This window comes from Symphalangus syndactylus, chromosome 13 (assembly GCF_028878055.3).
Source record: "Symphalangus syndactylus isolate Jambi chromosome 13, NHGRI_mSymSyn1-v2.1_pri, whole genome shotgun sequence".
Classification (NCBI taxonomy): Eukaryota; Metazoa; Chordata; class Mammalia; order Primates; family Hylobatidae; genus Symphalangus; species Symphalangus syndactylus.
In genome coordinates this window covers 105,378,902-105,399,394 of record NC_072435.2, presented here as the reverse complement: position 1 = coordinate 105,399,394, position 20,493 = coordinate 105,378,902, and the positions used below count along the sequence as shown (strand labels likewise).

Here is a 20,493-nt window from a genome sequence, read left to right as displayed (position 1 = left end):
GGCTGGTCTTGAACTCCTGACTTCAAGTGATCCACCTGCCTCGGCCTCCCAAAGTGCTGGGATTACAGGCGTGAGCCACTGCACCAGGCCAAAATTTTTTTTTAATTAGCTGGGTATGATGGTGCGTGCCTATATTCCCAGCTACTCCAGAGGCTGAGGTGGGAGGATGGCTTGAACCCAGGAGGTCAAGGCTGCGGTCAGCTATTATCACACCACTGTGCTCCAGCCTGAGTGACAGAGTGAGACCCTGTCTCAAGATAAACCTCAAAGAACAAACAAATACCATTCTGATTCTAGAGATGAATCAAATGTGTGTCTTAGGATTGGATTGTTTATTTCAAGCCGTCTTCATCATGCCTCTGCGGTTGGTGCTGTAGCCTCATTTGCCAGATAGGAAACAGGAAGCTCAGAGAACGGAGCTGGGGGCTGCACCCAAGTCCATGTTGCCTTAGTAACATCCAGAACAACTCAGCTCTCCCCGGGACACACCACGTAACCCAACCCCCCATGTCCCCACGGCCTGCGGTGGCCCTGAAAAATCACTCTTGCTGCGAATCTCAGTCTGTCTTCTCATTTTGTCCCCAGATTGCCTTGGGTCCCCAGTGTTTACTCCCATCAAGGCAGACATAAGCGGTAACATCACGGTACGTACCTGGCCAGGCAGCCACAGCCCAAGACTTGCGTCAGGAATCTAAGCCCACCTGGGTTATCAGCACCGTGGTCCCAGCTACAAACTTCCCACCCCAAGGAAGGGAATGGAGACGTGGAAGATGGGCCCCAAGCTTGTCCAATCGAGGCTCAATGTTCTCTGCCCTCCACAGTCTTGCCATCTGGTCACCAGTCTAGGCTGACTGGAACCAAAGTCTAATTAAAGTATTGACCCTGAGAAGGAACCTGCTGGTTCTTTCATCTATCCCCACCAATTAAGTAAGCCCCAAAGTCCACAGTCAGCACTGGTCTGGCCCTCCCCTTCTCCAATCCTGGTAGTTCCTGATGCCGCCTCCCCAGCCATAGACTGCCCGTGAGAATCCACGTAGGGCCTAGCCAAGGGCTTGGGACACACTGCATGATCTCATTTCTTCATCCCAGCAGCCCTTTGAGGCTGGTCCTGTGTTATCCCCTTTTTACAGATGAGGAAGCTGAGACTCAAAAGGGTTGAAGGACTCACTTAAGGTCACAAGCAAGTAAGTGGCAGAGCTGGGATTCAGACCCAGGCCTACCGGGCTCCATCTCAGAGGCCTTCGTTCCTAGACTCCTTGGAATCCTCGGAACCTATTTCCACTTGTCCACCAAAGCAAAACTCCAGATACTGGGTGTCTGAGGCAGTGTCAGTAGTGGCTGGAGAACATGAACTCTGTACCAACTGTGTGACCTTGGGCAAGTCCATGCTCCTCTGTGAGCCTCAGTGTCTCTGCCTGTAAAATGGGATAATGACAGCAACATCAGGGTTGCCACCAGGATCATATAAGGCAGTGCCTGTAAAGCATTTTGCAAATCCTGGCTCATGTGAACAGTCATAGTTATTGTTACAAGTCTTATCCCTGCTGTTCCTGGAGGGCAGGAAGGAGTGGGAGATGCTGGTAGGGTGCTCTTCACCCAGCGTGCGGGCCAGATGTCTATGGGGGCAGCTTACCCAAGGGGAAATCCTGTGTGCTCCATTTCAGAAAATCAAAGCTGTGTACGACACCAACCCAGCCAAGTTCCGGACCCTGCAGAACATCCTGGAGGTGGAGAAAGAAATGTATGGAGCAGAGTGGCCCAAAGTAGGGGCCACACTGGCGCTGATGTGGCTGAAAAGGTGATGGGCTCAGGTGGCAGGGCCTGGGCTCTGTGCTGCAGAGGAGGGAAAGCAAACCTGTCACTGTTCCACAGTGTCAGCTCAGGCTGGGGAGGTCACTTCCGAGCCCTTCCAGTGTGATGCTAGTTAATGGCTGTGAAAAGGCCTCCCAATGGCCGGGGCTTGCCTGACAGTGATGCTTCCTGGTTCCAGTCCCATCAGTATATGAGCACGCCCTGATCTGGGCATTGTGCTAAGCTCTTTATACGCCTGATTGGGTTTCATATTCTGTGAGTTAAGTGTGGTAGCTATTCGCATCTCACAGAGGAGGCAGCTGGCACTTCTAGAGGCCAAATCACGTGCCCATGTCATCCAGCACAGTTATGCAGGTTGCGTACTGCACAAAGGTGTCCTGTTTAGGGCTGGTCACGCATACAAAGTGGATTTGTATGTTATGACAGTTTCTTGGTAGAAGTACACCATCTTGAGGAGAAGGAATTCTTTTATTTTTATTTTTTATTTTTAGAATCCCGTGCTATTACCCAGGCTGGAGTGCAGTGGCGCAGTCTCGGCTCACTGCAGCCTCCCCCTCCCAGGTTCAAGCAATTCTCCTGCCTCAGGCTCCTGAATAGCTGGGATTACAGGTGTGCACCACCATGCCTGGCTAATTTTTGTATTTTTAGTAGGCAGGCCCGCTATGTTAGCCAGGCTGGTCTCAAACTCCTGGCCTCAAGTGATCCGTGTGAGGCAGGTGTGAGGCACCGTGCCCGGCCGTGAGGAGTTCTAATTTGCACAAATACATCCTATGGGCTGGTTTGAACTCACGCTGTTCTCTACCAGCTACAGACTCTTCAGCCCTTAAACCCAGTGTTCCTGCCCCTTAGAGCACCCCACCCTGACTTGATCCCCACCCCACTGCAGGGAGGGAGCAGAGCAGCTCACCTGGGACCCCGGTGGGACAGTGAGGGGCAGCAAAGGAAAGAGCCTGCTGGTGGGGGGCAGTGAGGCAGGCAGGGTTCACATCCTGGCCTGTGACTGAGCCTTTCTAGGGGAGCCTCAGTTCTTTCCTCTGTGAAATGGGCTGATTGTGCCAAGCTCAGCCTCACAGGCCCCAGGGAAGCAAGAGATGAGATGATGTGTGCTAAGGGGCTGGCCCTGGTGAGATTATCGATGTGGACTCCTTGCTGTACGCCATCCGCCTCTCCTAGCTCTCAAAACATCACCTTGCCCCTTGAGGAAAAGCTCAAGTGGCCATTGCAGGATGCTCAGGGAGGTCTTAGGCAGAGGAGCAACGTAGCAGACTTAGAAAGATGCTGAGGGCTGGGGAGTGGAGCTGGGAAGCCTGGTACACGCGGGGCCAGTCTCGCCAGTGTGCCTGGTGTATCCACAGTCTGTGGTCCGCGAACCCTTTGAGGGCCAGCGCTGTGGCTTCATTCCTCAAGCCTGATGGTTGCCTACCATGTTCCAGCCTGTGGGGGTCATGTGGACACAGAAATGGACAAGGCAGGCCCAGACCCACCCCTCATGGATCTTATAGCCAGTGTGACCATTGTCATGGGCCAGCACCAGGCCTGGAGGAGAGAGGGTGCTCGGGAGATAGTGAATGGAGCCAAGTGGTCACGTTACTTGTAAGCAGAAGGGGAAGATGATTAGGGAATAACCACTCCCTCTGGGGTGTGCATGTTCCTGTCTCACAGTAGATGGCAAATTCAGAGTCCATCAGGGTCTTTCACGACAGGGCTGTGCAGGGTCCTAACGAACCTTCTCCTCCCTGGGCCGCAGAGGCCTCCGCTTCATCCAGGTCTTCCTCCAGAGCATCTGCGACGGGGAGCGGGATGAGAACCACCCCAACCTCATCCGCGTCAACGCCACCAAGGCCTACGAGATGGCCCTCAAGAAGTACCACGGCTGGATCGTGCAGAAGATCTTCCAGGTGAGCCGCCCCTACGGGCCCCAAAGGACCACCAGCTTGCAGATTCTGCTCCCTAGTCTGCCCCTGTTTGGCCAAAGCCTCCTGGCCTGTGAGGCTGTGTTTACCCCCTCAGGCTCAGGAAGGGCTCCCTCATCTATTTGGGTGAGGCTAGTGTACTGAGAGGTCCCCCTCCCGTGCCCTTGGCCAGCCCCATTCACAGCGGCAGCGGGTGTCACTGTAGCTACTCCACGGTGTTTCTCTTTAGGGGCCTTGGCCTGCGAGACCTGATGGTGGGGCAACGAGAAACCACAGGGAAAGCCCTGGAGGACCCCAGGTCAAAGGTGGCCCAGCCTGATGGCCCCTCAAATTCACCCCTCAAATTCGGCCCCTCAAATTCAGCTCCCATCCCCCTGGGAGCATCTGCTGAAAGGACACCGGCCCTCTGGGTTCTTGGTGGCTTGTGTTGGGGTGACATTGGCCAGGGCTCCTGGAAGTGAGGCTTCAGCACCTGCCTCGTTAGGTGAGGGCCCTACAGTTGATCACCAGGCTGAGAGCCCTGCTCAGAAGATGTGCGAAGGCCCTCTGGCTGCCCTGCGCCATGCCCTTCACCTGCTGCTTGCTGCCCTCATCTCACCCACGTGTTCCTGCCCAGCCTGTTCTGGCCACGCTTTCTGCTGCAGCTCCCTCTGCCTGCCCACCCTGGCGGCCATGAGAACGAGGGGCTGACGGGCCCTGTTCAGTGTTTCTGTGGGGTACAGTCTGCAAGCAGGCTGGGGCAGAAGCCAGTATGGTTCCAGAGAGGAAGAGCTGGTCATAGGGTGAGATGCGTGGCAGCCCCTGGGCCATCCATCCTGGAAGAGCTGTAGACAGGGCCCATTCCCATGGGCCCCTCGAGAGCTCCACAGTGCATTGCCCCTACAAATCCTCAAACCATCACGTCAATAGTAAGTGTGTCCTGTGTACCTGGCCCAGGGCAGCTGCCCAAGAATTGTAATCTTCACAAATGCACCACAAAGTGGGCACTGTTCTCACCTCCATTTCCCAGATGAGGACAGTGACGCTCAGACAAGGTCACACAACACAAAAATGGGGGGCTGTGATCCTACCTCCCTGAGCCTCAATATCCTCATCTTTCAAATGGGTATAAAATAGGCACTACTCAAAGAGTCATTGTGACAATTAAATGAATTAATCAGTATAAAGTGCTTGACACGTGGTTCACATGGTTTACACTCAGTACATCAAAGCTATGACTTTTTTTTTTTTTTTTTTTTGAGACAGGGTCTCACTCTGTCGCTGTCGCCCAGGCTGGAGTGCAGTGGTACAGTCTTAGCTTACCGCAACCTCCACTTCCCAGGCTCAAGCGATTCTCCAGCCTCAGTGTCTTGAGTAGCTGGGGCTACAGGTGTGAGCCACCAACACCTAGCTAATTTTTGTATTTTTTGTAGAGACGAGGTTTCACCATGTTGCCCAGGCTGGTCTCGAACTCCTGAGTTCAAAGCAATCGTCCCACCTTGGCCTCCCAAAGTGCTGGGATTACAGGTGTGAGCCACCACCCTAGCTATTACTACTTTTATTATGAAAGAATAATATTTGGCCAGGCGCGGTGGCTCATGCCTGTAATCCCAGCACTTTGGGAGGCCGAGGCAGGTGGATCACCTGAGGTCAGGTTGGAGATCAGCCTGGCCAACATAGTAAAACACTGTCTCTACTAAAAATACAAAAAATTAGCCGGGTGTGGTGGCGGGCACCTGTAGTCCCAGCTACTCGGGAGGTTGAGGCAGGACTATCACTTGAACCCAGTAAGTAGAGGTTGCATTGAACCACGATCACGCCACTGACTCCAGCCTGGAGGGCAGAGTGAGACTACGTCTAAAAAAATTTTTTAAATAATATTTATACTTTCCTCATCCTATCAAACTCATGGCCTAACCTTTTTTTTTTTTTTTTTGAGACGGCGTCTTGCTCTGTCACCCAGGCTGGAGTGCAGTGGTGTGATCTTAGTTCACTGCAACCTCCGCCTCCCGGGTTCAAGCAATTCTTCTGCCTCAGCCTCCCGAGTAGCTGGGACTACAGATGCCAGCCACCACGCCTGGCTAATTTTTGTATTTTTAGTAGAGATGGAGTTTTATCATATTGGCCAGGCTGGTCTCGAACTCCTGACCTTGTGATCTGCCCATCTCGGCCTCCCAAAGTGCTGGGATTACAGGCATGAGCCACTGCGCCTGGGTAGCCTAAGCTTTTTATCTGGTTGTACCTTTTTTCTTCTGGCTCTGAAATTCTGTGAATTTTGAATTCTCTGCACTTTTCAAGTATGAGAGCAGCCCTGAAATTTAGGGAAGTATCGCCCCCTCTAAGGACAAAAGAGAGACCACAGCATATTTACCAGTCGTCTCCCCAACTCAGAAAGTAGGTTTTCTGAAGGAGCAGTTCACCTTTTCTGGAGGAGGGAACCCAGAGGGAAGAGACTCACCCATGCTGAACAACTACGGTGTGCCTGGTGTTGTGCTGAGTGCCTACTGTATGCCTGGTGCTGTGCTGAGCACTTTGTACAAGCCCCCTAATCCTTATAAAAGCAACCCGATTAGGTGGGAGCCATTATCCCCATTTTGCAGATGAGGAAACTGAAGCTCAGAGAGGCTAAGTGACTTGCTCAAGGCTCACAGCTAGTTGATGGCCCAGACTGGCATTTGCACCCAGGCTTGTCTGTCCCGAAAGCTGATGTCCTTCCTGCTGTCACTCAAAATACATCTCCCTTTTCCTTTCCCTTCCAACACCTCAAATAGCATAGCCCCCTGTCCAGCACAGACCCAGGGAAGATCCCTCCCAGAACCCTGGCCTGCTGGCCTAGCTCCTCGGCCCCTGCTAACGCTGTGCCTACCCCCCTTCTTGCCCATCTCAAGGCAGCACTGTACGCAGCCCCCTATAAGTCCGACTTCCTGAAAGCGCTCTCCAAGGGGCAGAATGTGACAGAGGAGGAGTGCCTAGAGAAGATCCGCCTCTTCCTAGTCAACTACACGGCGACCATCGATGTCATCTATGAGATGTACACCCAGATGAACGCTGAGCTTAACTACAAGGTGTAGGCATGCCCACTGCTGGACACGTCCCCCACTCCTGGCCACATGGAGAAACAGGCAAACCAGAATCACTGTGAATCAAGTCGGTGAGCTGTCCCTGGCCTGCATCCCCCAGAGCCGCCCAGGGTCCTGCCAGAATCTGCAGGGAACAGCCCTCGTTTTTTAAGTCTTTTTTTTTTTTTTTGGTCTGTTCTAAAGGACCAATAAATAATGATCTTACTTCCAAATCTCCTTGGAATTTCACGACAGCACAGACTGACTTTATACCTTCATTTCAGCGTGGTAAAAATCTATTAACACTTCTAATGAGTCAAGTCCTAGGGTTTTTTGGTTTTGTTTTGTTGCCAACAAGGAACACGGCTCTGGGGGAATGGTGTCATCCACCTCGCTTTAAAAATAAGCACATGATGGCCGGGCACCATGGGTCACGCCTGTAATCCCAGCACTTTGGGAGGCCAAGGTGGGCGGATCACTTGAGGTCGGGAGTTTGAGACCAGCCTGGCCAACATGGTGAAACCCCATCTCTATTAAAAATATAAAAAATTAGCCGGGCATGGTGGCGGACGCCTGTAGTTCCAGCTACTCAGGAGGCTGAGGCAGGAGAATCGCTTGAACCCAGGAGGTGGAGGTTGCAATGAGCTGAGATCGCACCATTGCACTCCAGCCTGGGCAACAAGAGCGAAACTCTGTCTCAAAAAAAAATAAAAAAAGGCGGGTGGATCACTTGAGGTCAGGGTTTGAGATCAGCCTGACCAACATGGTGAAACCCTGTCTCTACTAAAAATACAAAATTAGCCAGGCATGATAGTGCACGCCTGTAATCCCATCTTCTTGGGAGGCTGAGGCAGGAGAATCGCTAGAACCCAGGAGGTGGAGGTTACAGTAGCCGAGATTGCACCACTGCATTCCAGCCTGGGCAACAAAAGCGAAACTCCGTCTCAAAAAACAAAAACAAAAAACAAAAAAACAAAAAAAAAACACGTGACCTTATGAGGCTCTTTGTTATTTTAAGGACTATAAAGAGTTTGATTTAAAATTATGCAGGGCCCTTATGTGGGATTTTTTTAAAAAGCAAACTGGTGTGTATTCTCATGTGGTTTGCACAGCCCAGCCTCACGGCACTATTATAAACCCTGCTCTTTCTGTCTCGCTAGACAGGGTTTTTTGTTTGTTTTCTTTTTTGTGGTTGTTTTTTTTTTTTGTTGTTGTTGTTTTACAGCTGAAACCAACCAGCAAGCCCTTGATGACCAAGAGGCGTTTCTTTCAAAGCTATAGGGCGCAAACAGTTGACCATAGATGACTCTGTTTGCATTCTTCTGCAGAATTATTTCCTTCAGGGACAGATTTTCCAACCTAAGAAACTACCTACTGTGTGTATTCTCTTGACGGGGAGAGATGAACCCTTCAGCTGCTAAGATCCAAGAAAACGCCTCACTGCCTTAACCTTAACTTCTTCCTGGCGCTAAAAAGAGCTGTATTTTTTAAAGTGCTGGGGCAAACAAAGCAACCCCAAAAGAGTTGATGTGTGTTTTAAAAGAAAAAACCCAATGAGGAACAATTGGAGATTTTTATGCAGAAACTAAATAATCCTTAATAAATAAATCTCTATTTTGGAATCACATCTGTGCACTGTATTGGTTCTTGATTTTTTTTTCTTTCCTGCATCAGAAATTACAACTGGGGACCCTTACAAATCCTACCAAGAACGTATTTTCTGGCCTCCATGGTTTTAAAATTTTGTTTATTTATTTTATTATTTTTAAATGTTTTGTAGAGATTGGGGTCTTGCTATGTTGCCCAGGCTGGTCTCAATCTCCTGGCCTCAAGCAGTCCTCTTGCCTCAGCCTCCCAAAGGGTTGGGATTATAGGCATGAGCCACTGCACCGGGTCTGGCCTCCATGGTCTTAAAAAACAGAACTGGCTGCTGCATGGAGAAATGGGAATTTCACATAAGAATCTTGGGTTTCGGCAGGGTGCGGTGGCTCACTTCTGTAATCCCAGCAATTTGGGAGGCGGAGGCGAGTGGATCACTTGATGTCAGGAGTTCGAGACTAGCCTGGCCAACATAGTATAGTAAAAACCCATCTCTACTAAAAATACAAAAATTAGCCAGGCGTGGTGGCGGGCGCCTGTAATCCCAGCTACTTCAGAGGCTGAGGCAGGAGAATCTCTTGAACCCGGGAGGCAGAGGTTGCAGTGAGCCGAGATCGCACCATTGCACTCCAGCCTGGCCGACAAGAGCGAGACTCTGTCTCAAAAAAAAAAAAAAACACTTGGGTTTCTGTAGCCATAAAAAAGAATGAGTTCATGTCCTTTGCAGGGCCATGGATAAAGCTGGAAGCCATCATTCTCAGCAAACTAACACAGGAACAGAAAAGCAAACACTGCATGTTGTCACTCATAAGTGGGAGTTGAACAATGAGAACACATGGACACAGGGAGGGGAACAACATACACGGGGGCCTGTCAGGGGTGGTGGGTAAGGGGAGGGAGAGCATTAGGACAAATACCTAATGCACACAGGGCTTAAAACCTAGATGACGGGTTGATAGGTGCAGCAAACCACCATGGCACGTGTATACCTATGTAACTTATAATTAAAAAAAGAAAAGAACCTTGGGTTTCTAGCTTCTTTTGAAAAACCAGGCTGCCTGATGGGAGCTGAGAGATGACTGCCCCTTGGCTGGGCAGGGCAAGGGAAAGGGGAATCAGTTCTCCACTTTGCCTTAGTCTCCACCCATCCCTGTTGCCTCCCCACCCCGGACCAGTTTGCACTTTTTCATGGGCTATTGTTTTTTCTTATTCTAGGGTTAAATGTAGAGGGAAATATTTATTTAATTTTGTTCCTGTTCCTATTGAGCTTATAATCTAGTGGGCAAGATGGACCGGTAAATCAATAATGATGAAATAGAGTGGTCAGTTCCCAGAGGGAACCTGGAGCCTCAGAGGAGAGGCAGTGTCCTGGGATGTATCTTAGGGAACTGGGGCGTGCACCGAGCCTCTGTGGAAGTTCCGGGGTGGGGGAAGCCTAGTAGAAGAGGAGGGGCAGGGGACACTTCAAGGCACAGGCAAAGACCTGGTGGCTTGACCCAGAGCAGGCTGTGTATGTGTGTGTCACATTGCACCATTAAGAGATTTGGACTTGACCCTGAAAATTATGGACACCTTCAAGGCTCTTGTGTGCAATTGAATATACCCAGGTATATGCAGATAGCCAGTTTGGAAAGCTCCCTCTAACGTGGTCAAGAGATGGAATCCTGAAATAAGTTTTTTCCTGTCTGTGATTTTATTATATTTTCTCTTTCTCTTCTTTCCTTCCTGCCTGCCTGCCTTCCTTCCTTCCTTTTTTTTTTTTTTTTTTTTTGAAGAAGTCTCACTCTGTTGCCCAGGCTAGAGTGCAGTGGCGCGATCTCGGCTCACTGCAACCTCCACCTCCCGGGTTCAAGCAATTCTTTGCCTCAGCCTCCCGAGTAGCTGGGATTACAGGCACCTGCCACCATGCCCAGCTAATTTTCATATTTTTAGTAAAGACGGGGTTTCACCATGTTGGCCAGGCTGGTCTTGAACTCCTAACTTTGTGATCCACCCACCTCGGCCTCCCAAAGTGCTGGGATTACAGGTGTGAGCCACCATGCCTGGCCAATTTTATTACATTTTTTAATAGTCCTCAGATTAGGGATGCTACTGTTCATTCTAAGCTGTAAATGCTTTTTAGGGTTTTTTTCCCTTTGGATTTCTTAGAAATACAGAATTCTGTCTCTTCTTTTTAAAGTTGTTTTTTTGTTTTTTTTGTTTTGTTTTGTTTTTTTTTTGAGACAGAGTCTAGCTCTGTCACCCAGGCTGGAGTGCACTGGTGCAGTCTCAGCTCACTGCAGCCTCCACCTCCTGTGTTCAAGCAATTCTCCTGCCTCAGCTTCCTGAGTAGCTGGGATTACAGGTGTCCGCCACCACATCCGGCTCATTTTTTAAATTTTTAAAAAAATTGTTGTTGTTGTTGTTGTTGTTTTTGGAGACGGAATCTCGCTCTGTCTCCCAGGCTGGAGTGCAGTGGCACGATTTTGGCTGGCTGCAACCTCTGCCTCCTGAGTTCCAGCGATTCTCTTACCTCAGCAGGAGAGTAGATGAGACTACAGGTGCGCACAACCACCCCAGCTAATATTTTTGTATTTTTAGTAGAGATGGGGTTTCACCATGTTAGCCAGGCTGGTCTCAAACTCCTGACCTCAAGTGATCTGTCCGCCTCGGCCTCCCAAAGTGCGAGGGTTACAGGCATGAGCCGCTGTGTTTGGCCTTAAAATGATGTTTTCTTGGCCAGCTGTGGTGGCTCACGCCTGTAATCCCAGCACTTTGGGAGGCCGAGGCGGGCGGATCATGAGGTCAGGAGATCGAGACCATCCTGGCTAACATGGTGAAACCCCGTCTCTACTAAAAAGACAAAAAATTAGCCAGACGTGGTGGCGGGTGCCTGTAGTCCCAGCTACTCGGGAGGCTGAGGCAGGAGAATAGCATTAACCCGGGAGGTGGAGCTGGCAGTCAGCCGAGATAGCGCCACTGCACTCTAGCCTGGGTGACAGAGCAAGACTCTGTCTCAAAAAGATCTTTTCTTTATGTCTCTAACATAATACGGTGAGACCGAGAGGGCAATTTTTTTGTGGAAGGCAGGGATTTTCCCAGCCCAGGCCCCGTTCCTAGTACCTGTGGAGACCCTGGGAACATTTTGGGTTTTCTACCCCAGAGACAAAAGCCAGCAAGGCATCTATGCCCTTTCTATTTCATCCCTGTCAAAGTGGGACTGAGTTCCACCTGGGGCAGGGAGGAAAGAACACACATTGATCACTATATAACAGGCCCTGCAAAAGTGCTCTACACAAATCATTTCACAACCACCTGAAACGTGGACCTCAGTAGCCCCGTTTATCAGAGAAGGAAATTGAACCCCCAAGGGTGTGGCAAAGAGACTTGCCCAGGGTGACCCAGCCAGATATGGGGCCACAGAAGTTTCATGTCCAACACCAAATCTCCCCTCAGCCATGTTCACTTGTGTGCCAGCTGACAGTGAGCCTATTTTCAGCACATCTCCTGCCAGAGCGTTCCCACTGATGGGGTGCTGCCTTATCTGACCCAGGTTAACTGTAGAGAAACCCAAATTAGCTCAAATGTTTGACGAGGGTTGACATTGACTTGATTCATTCAATTAAAACTCACTGAGCCCATTACAATGCAACATGTCAAATCTATTGTAATACATCACTGTTATAGACAAGGAACTGAAATTCACTTTGTAACAATTAAACAGCAGAAGAACTTTTGTCTTTTTAAAGACAGGGTCTTGCTTTGTCACCTAGGCTGGAATGCAGTGGTGCAGTCATAGCTCACTGCAGCTTCAAACTCCTGGGCTCAAGGGATCCTTCTGCCTCAGCCTCCCGAGCAGCTGCTACTACAGGCATGCTCCACCAAGCCTGGCTAGTTTTTTTTTTAAAAGGAGTCTTGCTCTGTTGCCCAGGCTAGAGTGCGGTGGTGTGATCTTGGCTCAAGATCAATAGGAACAAGGAGATTTGGCTATTGTCACATGAAAGACAATTATCCAAGGACAAAGAAGTTTCACAAACCTCCCCCCAACCCTTGCCGGCACCCAGATGTCTGCCTGTTTCTTTCCCCCCTTACCTAACATATAAGACAAAGCCAAGCCCATATATATACATTTTTTTTTGAGACGGAGTTTCACTCTGTTGCCCAGGCCAGAGTGCAGTGGCGCGATCTCGCTCACTGTAACCTCTGCCTCCCACGTTCACGTGATTCTCCTCCCTCATCCTCCTAAGTAGCTGGTACTACAGGTGTGCACCACCACGCCCAGCTAATTTTTGTATTTTTAGTAGAGATGGAGTTTCACCACGTTGGCCAGAATGGTCTCGATCTCTTAACCTTGTGATCCGCCTGCCTCGGCCTCCCAAAGTGCTGGGATTACAGGCATGAGCCACCACGCCCGGCCCAAGACCATATAATTCTAAGAGGGCTCTTTAGAACATTTAGGCCATCTAGGTTTGCTGGCTCTCCAAAATAAAGTTGCTTTCCTTGCTCCAACTCCTGGCCTCTCGACTGAGTGGCTGTCATGCAAGGAGCAGAAGGAGTTTGGACTCGGTTACAACTTTACCTTTCAGAGTTTCAGTTTCCTTATCTGTAACACACAGGTCTTGTTGTGAGGCTTCAATTAAATGTTACCATTTGTAACGTAATTAGAACAATGTTTGGAGCATAGTAAGCTGCCTTAGTAGGTGTTCAGGTGTTCAATAAAACTGCAAGGATATATTTACGTGATGTGGGGCGTACGCTGATGAGATCGAATACTGGAGTCCTGGGTCGGCTGTCTATTAGGAAAATAGACTTCGACAGCTCACTTCACCCTCTGAGCCTCAGTTTCCTCATCCATACAATGGGAATACCAACAGTTTCTAGCTCACCGAGTCAATGAAGCTGCCCGGGCAGGAGCTTATCTGCGTAATCGTTCAATGTTGACTCAATTACCGTCGTTTGCAGGTGGTTATATGGGGACACCACCCTTCAGTTTTGCTGGTTGGTGGATGGGTTCCCGGGTTCACCCCGGCCTCACAGCCCTGCGCCTGCGCATTGAGCGCCTGCGCTTGAGCCCCTGCAGCTCCCACGGGCTCGGTAGGTGGCGCTGTCCCCATTGTGCCGCAGAGGCAGAGCTGGGAGGCCCCGCCAGGCCCTGCGCCTCCCCACACCCCACCAGGCTCCCGCCCGCTCCCAAAGGAGGGAGGGCAGGAGAGGCAGGAGAACTTGTCCTCCTACCGTGCTTGGGCTGTTTCCTAAGGGCTAAATGAGAAGCCTCACTTGCACACTGTTGGGAAAGTTTGCAGCTCCTCCAGCAGGTGTCTTAGGGCCCTGAGTTCACACCTGCCTCAGTGTGGAGGGTCATTAGGTGTGTCCTGTTATTTTCACTGCTACTACTGCCACCAGCACCACCACCACCTAACAATTCTTGGGTTCACGTCCAGGTTCTGAAACTTTGAAGTTGTGTGCCCAGGACAAGTCAGTTCCCCTCTCTGAGCCTCAGTTTCTGCATCTGTGAAATGGGACAGAAACATCTCTACCTTGCAGTATTACATGAAATAAGGCATGTAAAATACCTGACACATAGAAGATATTCAATAACTGGATTGTGTTAATATTTTTATCAATTATGATGCTACAGCCTGCCAAAGGCTCCTGAAAGGACAACTGGTTCTTAATGCAGTTAGTTAAACCGGATCATTTTCACCTACTCCTTGTTCTTGTTTGTTTGTTTGTTTGTTTGTTTTGAGATGGAGTCTTGCTCTCTCTCCCAGGCTGGAGTGCAGTGGCACGATCTCAGCTCACTGCACCCTCTGCCTCCTGGGTTCAAGTGATTCTCCTGTCTCAGCCTCCAGAGTAGCCAGGACTACAGTCATATGCCACCATGCCCAGCTAATTTTTGTATTTTTTTTTTTTTTTTTTTTTTGGTAGAGACAGGGTTTTACCATGTTGGCCAGGCTGGTCTTGAACTCCTGGCTTCACGTGATCTGCCCACCTCAGCCTCCCAAAATGTTGGGATTACAGGCGTGAGCTACCATTCCTGGCCTACTCCTTGTACTTGAAGATACAGTAGGGCCCTTCTCAACACATCAACAAGGAACACTCCAGAAAATGTTGTGCATTCTCAACTCTCAGTCTGCCCTGATCCACTGTATGACTCTGGGCAAGCGTCTTCTGTCCTCTGGGTCTCAGTTTCATCTTTAAAATTGGGATTACCAACCTAAATGCCCACTGATGGATAGTGGAGAAAGAAAATGTGGTATATACACACAATGGAATACTATTTGGCCTTACGAAAGAATGAAATCATGTCATTAGTAGCCAACATGGCTAGCAGTGGAGGTCATTTTGTTAAGTGAAGTAAGGCAGGCACAGAAAGACAAATATTGCATGTTCTCACTCATTTGTGGGGGTTTAAAAAAAACGATCTCGTGGAGATAGAGAATAGAATGATAACCCAGGCATGGTGGCTCACGTGTGTAATCCCAGCACTTTGAGAGGCCGAGGTGGGCAGAACACTTGAGGTCAGGAGTTCGAGACCAGCCTGGCTAACATGGTGAAACCCTGTCTCTACTAAAAAGATAAAAATTAGCTGGGTGTGGTGGTGCACATCTGCAATCCCAGCTACTTGGGAGGCTGAGGCAGGAGAATCACATGAACCCAAGAGGTAGAGGTTTCAGTGAGCCAAGATCACGCCACTGAACTCCAGCCTGGGGGACAGAGCTAGACTCCATCTAAAAAAAACAAAAGCTTTTTTTGAGACTTGAATGATAGATATCAGAGGCTGGGAAGGGTGTGATAGAGGGAGGGCGGGATAAAGAGATTGGTTAATGGGTACAAACATATAGTTAGGTAGAGAAATAAGCCCCAATATTCCGTAGCAGAGTAGAGTGACTACTATAGTTAGCAAAAATGTATTGTATATTTCTTTCTCTTTTTGTTTTTTTTTTGAAACAATATCTGTCTCCATCGCCCAGGTTGGAGTGCAGTGGCCCAATCTTAGCTCACTTCAACACCTCCCAGGCTCAAGCCATCCTCCTGCCTCAGCCTCCCAAGTAGCTGGGATTACAGGCATGCACCACGACGTCCAGCTAATTTTTGTTGTTGTCATTGCAGTTGTTGGAGATGGAGTCTCGCTCCGTCTCCCAGGCTGGAGTGCAGTGGCACGATCTTGGCTCACTACAACCTCTGCCTCCTGAGTTCCAGTGATTCTCCTGCCTCAGCCTCCTGAGTAGCTGGGACTACAGGCATGTGCCACCACGCCCAGGTAATATTTTTGTATTTTTAGTAGAGACGGAGTTTCCCCATGTTAGCCAGGCTGGTCTTGAACTCCTGACCTCAAGTGATCCGTCCGCCTCGACCTCCCAAAGTGCTGGGATTATAGGTGTAAGCCACTGCGCCCGGACCTAATTTTTGTATTTTTTGTAGAGATTGAGGTTTCATCAGGTTGGTCAGGCTGGTCTCGAACTCCTGACCTCAAGTGATCTGCCCACCCCAGCCCCGCAAAGTGCTGGGGTTATAGGCGGGAGCCACCGTGCCCGGCTTGTATATTTCAAAGTAGCTAGCAGGAAGGACTTGAAATGTTACCTACTCATAGAAATGATAAATATGAGTGATGGATACCCCAAATACCCTGACCTGATCATAACACATTCTGTACACGTAACACTCACTTGTACCTCATAAATACGTAAAATATTTCCTGTCAATAAAAAAAAAAGTAAAAACAATGTACACTACTCTGGTAACAGGAACACTAAAATCTCAGACTTCACTGCTATACAATTCATCCATGTAACCAAAAACCACTTGTTCCCCAAAAGCTATTGAAAAAAATATATATATATAAATTTAAAAATAAATAAATAAAAATAAAGCAAAATTGGGATTAGATAGTTCAAAGTTCCTGCCCAGCTCTGACAATCTACAATGGATACCTTTTTTTTTTTTTTTTTTTTTGAGACGGAGTTTCTCCCTCGTTGCCCAGGCTGGAGAAGTGCAATGGCGTGATCTTGGCTCACCGCAACCTCTGCCTCCCAGGTTCAAGCGATTCTCCTGCCTCAGCCTCCCGAGTAGCTGGGATTACAGGAGTGTGCCACCACGCCCAGCTAATTTTGTATTTTTAGTAGAGACAGGGTTTCTCCATGTTGGTCAGGCTGGTCTCCACCTCCCGACCTCAGGTGATCCACCTGCCTTGTCCTCCCAAAATGCTGAGATTACAGGCATGAGCCACTGCGCCCGGCCAATGGATACCTTTTACCACTGTATCCAGCTCCTGGTTTGTATTTATAAGTTCAATACAATCTACACTCTGCTTCTGACAAGGAATGGGTCCACAAATGCAAATACACTTAGCACAGCGCCTCCTGCCAGGGGGTGCTGGATAAAGGGCAGCTATGAAGATGATGAACCCTTAATCAGTCCTTGATCTGACCCAGAGAAGATTGTTTGGAAGGGATAGTCATTCAACCCCTGTTTGCTGAGCACTTACTATGTTCAACGCTCTGAACTCGGCTTAGGGGATCTTGCAAGAAGACAGATAAGGTCTCTCTCTCTCTCTCTTTTTTTTTTTTTCAGACAGGGTCTTGCTCTGTTGCCCAGGCTGGAGTGCAGTGGCATGATCTCGGCTCACTGTAACTTCCGCCTCCCGGGTTAAAGCGAATCTCCTATCTCAGCCTCCTGAGTAGCTGGGATTACAGGAACGCGCCAGCATGCCCGGCTAATTTTTGTATTTTTAGTAGAGATGGAGTTTCACCATATTGGTCAGGCTGGTCTTGAACTCCTGACCTCAGGTGATCCACCTGCCTTGTCCTCCCAAGGTGCTGGGATGACAGGTGTGAGCCACCTCGCCCAGCCGACAGATAAGATCTCTTTCCCCAGGGGTACAACAAGGTCCAGCGCGCAATGAATCCGGAGAGGGAAATGAGCAGTGAAGGACAGCAAAAGGGGTCATGTGATGGAAATGACTACAGACCCCTGATTTAGATTGGAGTCCAGGTGGGCAGAGCTCTCTGAGGAGGTGACATTTGAGCTGGGATCTGAAGGGGCATAGCTAGTGCAAAGGCCCCGGGGCAGGAGAGAAAGCAACATGCGCCAAGGACAGACAGAGGCCAAGGTGGCCAGAGCCTGGAGAACAAGAGAGGATGGCAGTGGGGGATGAAACCTACAGGTGCTGAGGCCAGCGTGAGTGTGGTTTTTGGTCTAAGAACCAGGGAAGTCATAGGCCCTGTGAGTAGGAGGTGACAGAGCCAGTTTACAGGTTGCAAGCTGTTAGCCAGGATCTATTTCTCTAGGGGTCCCTTTGGGGGACTCGGAAGAGAGGCTGTCCCCTCCTTTGCCCCAATCCAACCTCTGCTCCTTCCTGGCTGGGTAAAGTGAGACTTCCTCACACAAAGTGTGCTTTACTTTCTTGGGGGCATGGGGTATGGAGTGTCCCAGGCCTCTGAAAGTCATGATCCTCTCTCTAGAAGTTGCTCCCTCACCCCCTGACAATTTCACTCCCTGTTCTAGGACCTCCATGGACTTCCAGTTGCCCACCCAGGGACCCCAGCTGGGAAGTCCTGAATCAGCCTGCCTTCCCTGGGACCAAGACCTAGACAATCCTATCCCTGCCTGTTCCATCGCCTTCAGATGGAGGCTATCTTTGAAGTGCCTGTGGCCAGCTGTGACTGGCCCTACCCACAGGCCACCACGCCCGGCTGCCCAGAGGAATGGAATCACAGCCAGTGGCTGGGCAGCTAAAAGTAGCTGTGCCCATGGCAACAGTCATTTGAGATGAGCTTCCTCCCCACCTGGCCTCAGGTTTCTGGCCCAGAGAGAATTCCAGAAGAGCCTCATTGAAGGTCCCTGGCAGGGTGGGGCCCCGGTGTCTGGGACAAAAGCTTGCTATTCTCGGGACCAGGGTGGACAGAGCCACTGATTGTCTGCAGCCCCTTTGTGTCCAGTCTCTGTGGCTTCTTGGTAAATGGGGGGAGATGTGATTTCATGGGGAACCTGGAAGACCATCAGACCCTGCCTCCTCCCTGCTGTGTGACCATGGGGAGGTTCCTTCACCTCTCTGGGCGTGCTTCCTCTCGTGCAGCTGGATGGAGCTCATGAAGGCAGAGCCCTACACAGTGCCTCTGGCACACAGCAAGCAGTGCATAAATGCATACGTGTTAGCCCTGGTGCTTCCCCTGCCCTTTCCTCCCTAGTTTCCTGTGTTTTTCCTTCTTTTCGTCATGATTTGAGCCCATGTGTGGCATTCACTGGGGAAAGTGCAAAGAAGGCAGACCAGAATGTCTCTCCATATCTCCCACCCCACCCCTACTCCCTGATCTCATTCTAGGGGGTGTGAACAGGGACCCCCCTCGGTGGTGAGGGTCCTGAGGCACACAGGACAGTGGGAAGCAGTTGCTTAGTGGCTGAAAGGTGCAGTTGGAATTCAGACAATCCTGGATTTGAATCCTGATGGCACCATTGGCAGGTATCTATCTCCTGGGGCAAACGGCTTTCACTGTGTGGAGCCTCAGTTTGTCTGTCTGCAAAAGGTAGGGGAGAAGACCCGCCCACAGGAGGGGTGGATGAGATGAAGATGATGGGAAGGAGGGAAGAGGGATTGAGAGGCTGGTGCAGGAGGGGCTGAGAGGCTGGGATTTGCAGGGGTCCAACCCCACATGGACCCCTGTGAGGTCCCACTCCAGGCCCCTAGGGACCCAGACATTAACTCTTGGCCAAAACCAACCCCTAGCTGGGCTAAGGGGAGGGGCGGGGTTAGGGAGGGGACATGGAATGAAGGAAGGGAGAGAGCAGGGGCAGGACAGCAGGGAGTGTGGGGAAGGAGAGGAAAGAAGTTTCTGCCTGGGGAGTGAGGAGGAGAGCTATGCTTGCTGTCTTTTGGACTCAGTAGTTCCCATTTATAAAATGGGCACAATCAAATGGGGAAACTGATGCTCACTTCACAGGTTGCTGGGAAGGGAGATGTGAAGGAACATATGGGAGAGCACTGGGTAAAGCTGGAAGCACTTGGGTGGGAGGGCACGTGAGTTAGTCTTGGAGGAGGCGGGGCCCCATTGTGGGACTATTTATTGAACAGTTACTGTGTTCCCTACTGCCCAGCACTCACAAGCCCTATTGTGTTTAATCCCTACAACCTGAAGAGGCAGGGGAGGTTACTGCTTTCATTTTACAGATGAGAGAAGCAAGACTCAAAGAGGCAAAGTCACCTGCCCTAAGTCACAGCTTAGAAGTGTGACAGAGCCACACCTAATCGTTTTGATCCTAGAGATCATGTCTTCTTCTTCCTCCTCCTCCTCCTCCTCCTCCTCTTCTTCTTCTTTTTTTTTTTTTTTTGTAGAAGTGGGTTCTCACTATGTTGCCTAGGCTGCTGTTGAACTCCTGGCCTCAAGTGTTTCTCTTGCCTCAGCCTCCCAAAGTGCTGGGATGACAGGCATGAGCCACTGTACCTGGCTGTCTTCTTCTTTTTTTAAAAAGAAAATTTCACAACAGCTTTATTAAGATAGTCATATACCATACAATTCACCCACTTAAAGTATACTCTTCAATGGTTTTTATTTTATTTATTTATTTAATTTTTAAAGTTTTTTGAGTCTCACTCTGTTGCCCAGGCTGGAGTGCAATGACGTGATCTTGGCTCACTGCAGCCCTCCCAGGTTCAAGCGATTCCCCTGCTTCAGCCTCCTGAGTAGCTGGGATTACAGGCGTGCATTACCACGCCCGACTAATTTTTGTATTTTTAGTAGAGATGGGGTTTCACCATGTTGGCCAGGCTGGTCTGGAACTCCTGACCTCGTGATCCTCCCACCTTGGCCTCCCAAAGTGCTGGGATTACAGGCATGAGCCACCGTGCCCGGCCTTCAGTGGTTTTTAGTATAGTCATACATATGAGCAACCATCACCAGTCAATTTTAGAATATTTGCATCATCCTATTTGGTTGGGTGTGGTGGTATGCACCTGCAGTCCCAGCTACTCAGGAGGCTGAGGTGAGAGAATGGTTTGAACCCAGGAGTTAGAGGGTGCAGTGAGCTGTGGTTGCACTGCTGCACTCCAGCCTGTGCGACAGAAAAAGAAAAAGAAAACCCATACCCTTTAGCTATTACCCTTGGCCCCCCAACTCCTCCCTTCCCCCCAGCCCCGGACAACCATTCATCTCTTT

At 49.9% G+C, this 20,493-nt stretch overlaps 1 protein-coding gene across 1 annotated transcript in view; it reads left to right on the top strand.

Annotated features, from left to right (window-relative positions):
* GLTP (glycolipid transfer protein) overlaps window positions 1-8,390 on the top strand; it is a 30,912-nt gene extending 22,522 nt beyond the window's left edge. The window contains exons 2-5 of the mRNA XM_055237184.2: window positions 586-644; window positions 1,665-1,798; window positions 3,560-3,710; window positions 6,593-8,390. Of these exons, the coding sequence (XP_055093159.1) occupies window positions 586-644; window positions 1,665-1,798; window positions 3,560-3,710; window positions 6,593-6,775 (527 nt within the window). The 3' untranslated portion in view covers window positions 6,776-8,390. The remainder of the gene's footprint in view (window positions 1-585; window positions 645-1,664; window positions 1,799-3,559; window positions 3,711-6,592) is intronic.
* Window positions 8,391-20,493: the final 12,103 nt, after the last annotated feature.